This window comes from Coffea arabica, chromosome 8c, assembly GCF_036785885.1.
Source record: "Coffea arabica cultivar ET-39 chromosome 8c, Coffea Arabica ET-39 HiFi, whole genome shotgun sequence".
Taxonomy (NCBI): domain Eukaryota; kingdom Viridiplantae; phylum Streptophyta; class Magnoliopsida; order Gentianales; family Rubiaceae; genus Coffea; species Coffea arabica.
The window spans coordinates 35,027,991-35,039,100 of record NC_092325.1 but is presented as its reverse complement, the minus strand read 5'-3'; the positions used below and the strand labels follow the sequence as shown (position 1 = coordinate 35,039,100).

At 33.3% G+C, this 11,110-nt stretch overlaps 1 protein-coding gene across 1 annotated transcript; it reads left to right on the top strand.

Moving 5' to 3' along the window:
- Nucleotides 1-7,538: 7,538 nt before the first annotated feature.
- LOC113706010 (CBL-interacting serine/threonine-protein kinase 25-like) lies at nt 7,539-8,885 on the top strand. The gene has a single exon (XM_027227908.1). It carries the CDS (start codon nt 7,539-7,541, stop codon nt 8,883-8,885), a length of 1,347 nt encoding a protein of 448 aa, XP_027083709.1.
- The last annotated feature ends 2,225 nt before the right edge of the window (nt 8,886-11,110 follow it).

Below are 11,110 nucleotides of genomic sequence, written 5' to 3'. Positions count from 1 at the left end.
TATTATGTTGGAGAAGGCTCCATCTTCTGTGACAAAACATTTTGGGCTGATTTTCTTTTTAATATAATATATACAATAATTACATGCATCAAAGATATGCATATGTTGTCTGATTAGGTTAAACAAAAAAATTTTTTTTTTTATGAGTTAGACTTAGTAATAAATTGCACTAGCTTCTTGCATGATAATTGAGTTTCATACAATCTAAAGCTATTGCCACACTAGTATTTTTCAGAGGCTTAACTACGTACCATGTTACATGGGCTAAAAAAATGACATACTTTGGAAAGTTAAAAAATGATATAAGAAATTTCCACGTTATTTAACAGGAAATTATGACAAATATAATGGGCTTTGACTGAGACAGTAAACAGGATGGGCCAATCCAAACTCGGTCCAAAAATATGGGTCAGGACTTGTACTTTACTGATTCCATCTGAGTTTGGAACTTAAAGATGTGACTCAGAGTAATTGTTAGTCAAGTTTAAACTTCACTAGGATTGGCCTGATTAAAGTCCAATCTGAATAATTGTCCAAATACTATATTAGACGCACAATAGTGCATCTAATTTTATAATCACATATATTATAAGGATAATGTACACACCAAAATTATACCATTTTATTTTTTTTTCATTTTATTCCTATTTTTGTTCATTTTTAGTTTATATTTTATTTATTTTAATTTATTTTGTTTCATTTCTATTTCTTGAGAAAAATCATTTCAATTCATTCTTAGAAAATTAGGCAGAAAAGAAAATTAGAAAGAAAAGAAAAGAAAAGAAACAAAAGGGAGAGTGGCGGGGAAATAAAAAATAGCAAAAAAGAGAGAAAATGAAGAGAGGAAGAGCAAGAAAACAAATTTTCTGCAAAATTTCGTGACCAGGCTGATGAGCCAGCCTGGTTCCGTCCCAAATTTCGGCTTGGATTTTAGGTTTTTGAGAGAACTCTTGTTTTCTACCCTTTCCTAGGGTGCAGTAGAACAGCTTTCATTCAGAAATCACTTTGAAAGAAACCCCTCCAAGCCGGTCAAATTGAAGCTCAAAGTAGCTGATTCATCAACGCTGCGGTTTTTGCGACAAAATTTTTCTTGGCTTCATTTCACAAATCAGCAAGCATTTTTGGGAGTATCTCACATCCATTCCACTGTGCAAGCACTTTTAGGTAACCATGACTCCTCTCCTCGCTGATTTAACACGTTTTTCACGAAGATTTAAACCCATTGGACATGAACTCTTGCACTCTTGCTGCTGGTTCCATTTTCTCGCTTCATGGCTTTGCCATGCTTGTTTCCTGATGATTTATGGTTCGATAATGGCCATTAAGATGCCTGATGAAATCTCATTAAAACCAAGAAGAGGCCAAGATTAGAATGTTCATTTTTAGAACCATGAACTGGGATGTTTCTTACTTTCTTGCAACCTAGCAGTTAAACACATTACATGATCTTATTATGAATCTTTGTGTTTAGAACTTTAGATGTCAAAGTTTTTATGTTGAAAAGGGAGGAAGGGGGCTTTGTGATCTTGCTGCTTTGATCTAGATCTTAATTAGTTGAGACATTAGTTGTGTTTGGATGAAAAGAAGATTGCATTTGAGAAACCCAGAAAGTTGCAGAAGAAAGAATGCAGAAGCCAGAAGAACAAAGCCTTCTTCGAAGCTTGCATGCATTTTTTTTTTATAAAAATTGCATTTGGACCCCTGAATTAGATAATTCCACTGTGGCCCAATATCTGGAAATTTGAACCAATTTTTCCCCTTTTAAGTTTTAATCCTCCCTTTCATATTTTTAGTAGGTTTTCAGGCAGATTAATTCTGGGTTTTAGGGCATGATTAGGGTTTAATAATTTTTAGTTGATTTGTTATCTTGTTGCGTTTTAATAAAATAGTTTAGATTCTGGGTTAATGTTATTTGGTTGGGTTTGATAAATGGGTTTTGATTTAATTTGATTGGATTCTGACATAGGCTTGGAGGGTACAAGCCCATTAATTTGATTGGGTTGATCTGATCAAAATGGCAAGCCAGCCCACTTCTTTGGACTTTCGTTGGGCCAGAGGGAGTTCTGACCCAAAGAAATAATAAAATGGCACGATGGCTTGTCTTCTTAAGAAATAAAAAACAAAAATTGAATTTCATCCCCTATACCTTTGAATAATATTATTGTAGCCCTAAACCATTTTATTTTTTTAATTAGGTCCCTAATTTAATTGTAATTTGATCCCTAAACTTTATTTTTCTTTGATTTTAACCCTTAATTTTTATAATAATTATAATTTAACCTCAAAGCTTTCTTAATTTTGTAATTAGGTCCCTAATGGTTTTGATTTCTTAAATACAAGTTGGTTTTAATTGTTAATTTTACTTCATTTAAGTGCTTTAATTAGTAAATTTCATGATTATTTTCATTTCTTTATAATTAAATTGGTATCTTGATCATTTTGTTGATTTTGGAGTATCAATAGGGTAAATTTCACCTCATTTAATCACTACTTCAAGGGAGGTACCTTCTTTTATTATTTTAAAGTCTCTTATATGCTCTTATGTGTTTTTATGTGTAATTGCATGTTTTGAGTGCTTTTTCTTTTAATTACCCATTTTATGCATTTTAAGTTTCATTTATTCTATTTAATTTTGATGATTATTTGAGAGACATTTAAATGCCAAGTTGTAATAGATAGATGCTTAAGACATGCATTTAGTTAGGCTATGCAATAGATATATTTTAATTTTGATAAAAATGTAATTAGTTAGATTAATGTAATAGTTAGGTTATTATTTTTTAAAATTTCCCCTTAGATTGTAGTTAGGGTCTCGAACATAATAGTTAGATCTTTATGTACGTTTCTTTGCTTTTGTGCTTGCATGCTTGTGTTTTTATGAGTTTATTCGTCTTCTTTAGAGTTTTGCATCTAGATATTATGTTTATGTATTATGTGCTCTATGTGTTTACTTGCTTTAATTATATTTATATGATTTATTTAATTATAATAAATGTATGACGTCACCACACTAGTCCAACGTTAGTTGTGGCCTTTCTCCCTGATTTTTCACTAGTTCAATGCTGGTGAGAACTTGTGGAAATGGGTTAGTCCAATGTTAGACCCTTTAGGCCGCCCACGCGCTAGAATCACATGTTTGCGTGATATTTATTGCGTTCCATGCATATTTTTCATTTTAGAATCTTTTTACTCATCTTGCATGATTTTTCCCTGCCATTATTATTATGTTATCCTTATGTGCGCAAAACATGACATATAGATTTGTATTTCATTTAGAAAATTAGAAATAGGTTAGTTCATTTACTTGACTAGGTTAGGAGAGTCACCCTTCAAATATGGGAAATGAACGAATGTGGTTTCTTAGCCTTAGCATGCTCTCGTCCCCCTCTATAAAAAGGGAAAATTGAGTTACGAATTTTAGTCTCCCATACCCGTTATATTGCATCCCTCTTAGGTCATGTATATTTATCTAATATTATAATTTTTTCTTTTCTTTGAGTCTCACCCATTGCATATTCATGACATTTTCAAAGAATCACTCTTGGATGCATCCATATAGAAACGTTCTAATGTGATAAGTTTTATATATTAGACTAAGAAAAATTTTCGATTAAATCTCGTAACTAGCCATGGCTAGGTTGAAAGGGTGTCTTAGATGAAATCTTTGCCTTTCCTTTCTTCAATTGTGACTCCCAAACTCTTTTCTCTTATTTTTGGAACACTTGGAGTCGTCTAAAAAGAGTTTTATTTATTTTTATTTAAGAAACGTATTTTGGGTGACTTGATACACCTTAACTCAATGTCAAGTGGCGACTCCTATTTTTTCTTAAAAACTCTTTTTAGACCATTATTTTGGGCCAAAACCATCGCATATTTTAAGTCCCATCTAGCCCCTTTTTCTTTATTTATTTTCTAAAAATCAAAAACTCATTTTTTCAATTCACTCATCTTTTAATAAAAATATATTTTTTCAACACCATTTAATTTTATTCAAAAATGGGCCGCGACAGGTAAATTTTATATACACTAATAGGGTATACATTATCACCGTTAGATTCATGACACATATGCAAAAATTGGATTTAAATTCATGATACTATCACTGTTAGATTCATGACACATATACAAAAATTGGATTTCAAATTCATGACATTATCGCTGTTAGATTCATAACACATGTATATAATTTATAATTTATGCATTATCATACAATAGCATATAATAGTACTGTACACATTTTATGTACCATTACGTATTAATCGTGAGTTTTAGCTGACCCGAATTAGGCTCAAAATTCTAATATTTTTATGAGTTAAGTGCAAATTTCATATGAACTTTGAAATCTGAAATTTGAAAGCCTGAAATCTTAACCTTTTTGTTTTATTAATCGAGTTTGAACTTCCTGAAAGATAAATCAAAATGGCCGATTGATAGAGCTGGCTCAGTTAAAAGAGGTGCATGCAAGTAATGTTTCTCAAATATATTTGTAGAACTAGGGGGCAGAACCCGCGTATCGTGTAGAAGTTTGTTGCCTGTGGTTAAAGAGAATTTTAAGGTTGTTCTTTTTTACCGATGCTATATTCATTAGGTAGAGGGCAAGCTAAACATATGGTTTGCAACGTGTGAATTCATTTGACTGCTATAAGCTTCTGCACTGTTGTTACTTCTTGGAGTCCAGAAAGTATTTAAGTTGCTAGAAGATTGAGTAAATAACATAGAAAATTTAGTAATACCAAAACACATATTTCAAAAGTTTGATATCATATTAAACCACAACATTGCATATTAGAGGAGGGCAATTCATCGCCTAGTTTTATACTCTAATTCCCTTTGCAACCCGTATCTTGTCTATTTTTAGTCTTTCGGAGGTTCTTTTCTTCTCAAGATTCAACTTTTTCATTTGTGACACCCCTTTTTCTGGTCTTTTTCTTTGTTTCATATCTTTTTGATTGATTGTGTTGTACATATAATTGGTAATAAGAGGGAAAATTTGATGGATGAAAGAACCTGATAGTTGATGCCAGGTCAACATTTTTAGTGTTTATCATCTTCTGATGCCTTCTTTTGTCTTTAGAAGGCTCTACTCTTCTCGACGCTTGATTTTTTTTTTGTCACCTCTATTCTTCCTTGTCTCTGTTCATCAGCTGGTTGATCAAATTTTTTGTGTAAGTTCTTGATAAGAAGGGATTAATTGTTGCATGCAAAGTCTTCAAATGGCTTTGCTAAAATGGAAAGACCTTATTGGTTTTGCTGTTTTCTTGTGTTGAACTTTGTACAAGTATATGGGAGAATTCTGACAACTCTATGAGGTCCATTAAGCCAGTGACAGTTCAATTGGATAAGAGTTTTAGAACGAATGCAATTAATGTGCCAGATACTGATCCTAGACCATAGAGAAATGTTATAGGTTTTGAACTTGAACAAATTTCAGTCTTCCTTTCTTTGGAGTATGATTCAGCTTGGATTTCATGGATTACAGGTAATTTCATTTGATATACATGTGTTCTTGGTTTTGTCTCAATCTAATATTTTGAAGACATTTAATTTATCTATCCGAAGGAGTTTCTAGAAATCGATGAGCTGTAAAAAAACATTCTATATTAGAACAAGAAGGGAATTGTGGAAGTTTATTGAATGCTTTTTGAATGTTAAGTTGATGGTTTCTATGTGTTCTTTGAAAAATTTGAATTGGTTGAGACGTACGTATCAATGAGAAGAGTGCATTTTGATATGTTTGTGATATCAGTATGTTACTGTGTTTGTTCATTTTCTGATTCAATTGGATTATGGGTTGATGTTCATTTTGAGGGATAAAAGAGAAGAATGCAGGTTAATAGTCACAAAGGGTGATTCACTAATTTATAACCGGCTCTATCCATTTGAAGGTTTGCAGAACTACACTTCTAGGATCATACATCAGGTCCAACTTACAAGGGAATTAGCAAAATTTTAAGTCACAAATTGGGAAGCAATAGATCATGTTTTATGTAATGCTTATTTCAAGTTCATATAGGATTTTATAAATTTTAGTTGGATACGTAAGAAAGGAACTCTAGATCAGGGATCTAGCTAGGTCAAGTTAACCTAACTGTTTTAGCGCATGAGATGGAGCCAAAATGTATATTCAATGTCATTTTATTAGGGTTCTTGAAGCTTGAAGGAACTAGCACTTGGCATTAACTTCAGAAGGTGATAACTTGATTTTGATGTGAAGCAATTCCACCTGGCTTAGTTCATAATGGTGTACCAAATATTAATAGAGCTACGCAAGATAGAGTAGGATGGACTGCTGACAGACTGAGTCAATTGTTATCTTCTATCAATTTCTTTTTAAAAGTAAAAAGGGATCAATGAAGAAGTTGAAAAGGAAATGGAGATGACAAGAATAATCGCAACCCTCTTTTCCTTTTTCTATAGGGTACGTAGATAAACAAAATACAACCACATATCCATAATGAACTTTTTATTTTTTCGGGCTAAAGATCTACATTCAATTTCATGTTCATTGACTTAATAAATAAAAAGAAAAGACTACTTTTGAGGTCTTGAAAAAATTAAGGATTTTCAACTTTGAACCACAACGTTATGCAGATCATAGCCTACAATCATGCTAGGTTTTTTTTTTAGCATGAGAAGGATGAGACTTAAGAAGTGGGGAGAGTGCAGGAAATTTGAATCCAAAATCTTTAATTCTTGATATTTCAACAAACTAATAGATCAAAACCTTTCCAACATATCAATATATTAGTTGATTGCACTACATGTAAAATACAAAACCCGCACAATAAAATAAGAAGATACCTGGCAGAATATGGGTGGGGGAAGAAGGGACGTAGCAAATCTAAGTGTCAGTATATTGACTTTGGTGAGTCATGTACGTGTAATCCGTATATTAAGCGATAAGTTTTGGGTTTCTTTTTTCTAATTCTGACAATATCTGAACATTAGGTGCCGACCATTTACTGCAAAAATAATAAAATTTTCCCATTGCGCAAAGAAATGACCATAATTTCCGCCTCACTTGTGCGTGTGCAGCCTGATTAACTTGCAGATGTTATAGGTGATCCACTAAGCATACATCAGAGTTGGTCTCATGATTTCTGACTTCAAAACTTTCACATTCATATGCTAAGACCAAGGCAGAAATATAGACGGTATAGCACGCATGCTCCCTTCACTGAGGGAAAAACAGGAAAACTTTGATTATTTTATTTGTATCTACTGATTTAATAGTATTCTAATGCGGCTTAAGGTGTCAATTTTTGCATCTACATGTATCGTTGTTGCAACAATTTTTTTGTCAACTATCCAGTATTTGTTTCCTTTGCCGCCTCTTGAAGCCCTTATGATTTATGAAGAGAAAAGCCCGCCTGATATCCAGACCCACAAAATCTTTCTATTTTGATGAGATTTTGAATTGATTTCTTTAGACCCTTTATTTTCTGAGTTCTGAGTGTATGCTGATTCAAAGTAAATTCCTAGTGATCTGCAACCAGAGTTTGTATACACATAAGCTATTCTTTTGAAATTGTCAAATCATGGGTGGTGGTAAAATACTGTTTGACAAGTATGAGATGGGGAAGTTATTAGGCAAAGGTACATTTGCAAAAGTTTATCATGGAAAAGAAATGGCCACAGGTGAGAGTGTAGCAATCAAAGTTATTTACAAAGATCAAGTCAAAACAGAAGAAATGATGAATCAGATCACCAGGGAGATCTCTATCATGAGGCTAGTTCGACATCAGAATATTGTCGAGATCAAAGAAGTTATGGCAACAAAAACCAAGATTTATTTTGTCATGGAGTACATAAAAGGTGGTGAACTATTCACCAAAGTAGCCAGAGGGAGGCTGAAGGAAGACGTGGCTAGAAAGTATTTCCAGCAGTTGATCAGTGCTGTGGATTTCTGCCATAGCCGTGGCGTCGTTCATCGTGATCTAAAGCCTGAAAATCTCCTCCTTGATGAGAATGGGGAGTTGAAAGTTTCAGATTTTGGCTTATCAGCCTTGCCAGAGCAGCTGAGAAATGATGGTCTTCTTCACACCCAATGTGGAACTCCAGCCTATATTGCACCTGAAGTCTTGAGAAAAAAAGGATATGATGGTGTAAAGGCTGATTTATGGTCATGTGGAGTTGTGTTATATGTTCTTCTAGCTGGATTTCTTCCTTTCCAGGACCAAAATCTCATGAATATGTATAGGAAAATTTTCAAGGCAGAATTTACATTTCCTCCATGGTTTTCCATGGAATCGAAACGTTTGATTTCAAAACTCTTGGTTGCTGATCCGGCAAGAAGGATCAGCATTCCGGCTATAATGAAAGCTCCATGGTTTAGGAAAAATTATTCTATGACTAGTTCATTCTCAGTTAAAGAATTCACGATCGAAAAGTTTGAAGAAGAAGAGGAACATGTTATGAGAGGTGGCATGAGGAAATCACCATCTTCACCAGCATTATTGAACGCATTCCAGTTGATCTCATCAATGTCTACGGGCTTTGACTTGTCTAGTTTATTTGAGATCAAGGGAAAGTCCGGATCAATGTTCACTTCTAGATGTTCAGCCAATGTTATTATGACAAAGATTGAAATGGTAGCTAAAAAACTGAACTGCAAAATTGCAAGAGGAAAGGACTTCACTTTGAGGTTGCTGGCTCCATTCGACGGTCGGAAAGGGCGGCTGTTGGTGACCGCCGAGGTGTTTAAGGTTGCGCCAGAGGTGGCCGTTGTCGAGTTTTTGAAGTCCTCCGGTGACACGTTGGAATATAAGAAGTTCTGTGAAGAGGAGATCAGACCTGCCCTAAAGGACATTATTTGGACTTGGCAAGGTGACAATGCACTACTGAACAAGAATGGCAAGGATGACCTGCAAGAATCAATTGTTTGATTGAACGATCAAAAGTCTGCTGTTGTGATATCTATGATTGTTTGATTGATCAAATTGTATTCTTGACGATTTCTGTATTGATGTCTGCAACAACTTGTATAGAATTCGTGAACAGCAGTTCATGAGTTTCCACATTTTTACATAGCTAGAGGTGGGAAACCGCCCTGTTAATAAACAGAACAGAAAGATGTGTTAATAAACAGAACGGAAAGATGTGAATCTTTCTGTTTATTAACATACTAAGTTCTATGATTCTCCACAAATCTGGAGAGATTAGCTATATATGTATTTATTTCTTCAGTTGTGATGGCTGATTTGACTCGACGAATGAAATTTAATTCTATTTGAAAAGAAAAAAAGAAACAGAGAGCTTTCATTTTGTTTCTCATCCCCCATTTGGTTAGATACAACTCATACAATGAAAATATTTTTATGGCTGGTGGTACTGCTAGGGCAAAAATTAGGAGCCGGAGCAATGTTTTAGTGAATGGGCTGCTTTGCCCTGCCTTCTATTAACATTTATTAATTCAACCATATTTCTCATTTTGATATCGCCCAATACCAATAAATCCTATTTTACTTTTTCGGTGATCATTTTTTCTTGTTAATCTATAAAGCCCAAAATTTGTGCGCTTTTGTTTTTTCTTTTTACTTAATCGGTTTTAGTTTTTTTTTTTTTACTTTGTAAAATCTATCTGCTATCTCTTTATTCATTATACTACAATTTTCCAAAATAAACATTTATTTGTAGTATTTGATTTATACTTTTCCTTGTCTCATTGGAGTCATAAGATGGGTCAATGTAACGAAAGTTATGCTGAAGAATAAAAAGGGGAATAGGTAAATCGTATTTAACAAAAATCAGTAACTTTTTCCTTTTCTTTTGGTGAACCAGTGTATCATTTTTACGTCCATAGTAGAAAATATCAGGAAGAGCTTGCTTGAAATTTTTTCGTGGCTGCCAGGATTTTGTACAATTTCTAATGTGGTAGGTGCCTTCAATATGGTAACCGCCGGGGTTGGCTCGGCTGGTACTGGGGAAGCCTCTTAAGGTATTGGCATCGAGTGATCGCGATTCGACTCCTGTTAACGTCTTGTGTTATCTGGGGGTGGAGGCTCAAGCGCAGTGGGATTAGAACAGATGACATGTGTCGTTTTCCATTAAAACCTAACTTAGCTAGTAGAAATGTTTACCACGTGATAATGAGGTTTTTTATTGGACTTTCAAGTGCTTCTCTATCCTTTTCCCTCTTTTAAAGTTTGAATTCCCAAAAAGAAAAAAAGATATTCATTTATGATTTAATTTTCTATACACTGACAACATATATACTATTACCTTTAGATGAATGACAATTATATAAAGTTTGAATTCAAAATTCAATTTTTACACATTTGTCGTGAATTTAACGATGATCGTGTATACATTAACAATGTATATAAAATTTACTCATCATTTATTAGAATCAGTCTAGTTTATTTCTTTTTCTCTTCAGGAAAAAGAGAAAGTAATAAATGCATGTACAGCCCCGTTCTGAAATGATTAAAGCAAGGAGATGCTTAACTAAACTAAATAGGTTCAAGCAAGGAGATGCTTAACTAAACTAAATAGGTTCAGCTACTAATTAATAAGCTTTTAGACTTGTTGGTTATGAAAAATATAAAAGACAAAGTAAATTGGTTTGAGATGTTAAACACCTAAACTATTGAAGTAGGTTTTGCTATTAATTAGTATACCTTCCGTCCTATTTTGATAGTTTTGATTTTTTTTCACACAGTTTAAGAAATTTTTTTTAACTTTATTGAAAGAGTAAATCTAGTCTTCTATTTTTCTGAAATATTCTTTCATTAATATTAGTAGTATAACTAACCATTATACCTCTACATTGATTGTAACAATAATATTAATGAAAAGTTGCACCATTCAAGGCATTAATCAAAAGAATTAATGAATAAGATAGGTTATATTCACTGATAATAAAGTAAATTAAATAAGGCACTTTAGAGAAGTTAAAAGTTAACTATATTTTTCAATTATATAGTTAACGATGTATGAAAAAGGAAAATGAGACTATCAAACTAGGACGGAGAGAGTAATGTTTTAAAACCTTTTAGTTAGTTTTAAAAAAAAAAACCTTTGGGCACGGGGGACTTCCACAATTAATGCCAACTATGCCATTTTTATTGGGTATTGTTTTATTGGGTTTAGTGCCATCAGACCCAATCTG

Coding starts and splice junctions, on each gene's coding strand:
- LOC113706010 (XM_027227908.1), top strand. CDS start 7,539: ATGGGTGGTGGTAAAATACTGTTTGACAAGTATGAGATGGGGAAGTTA.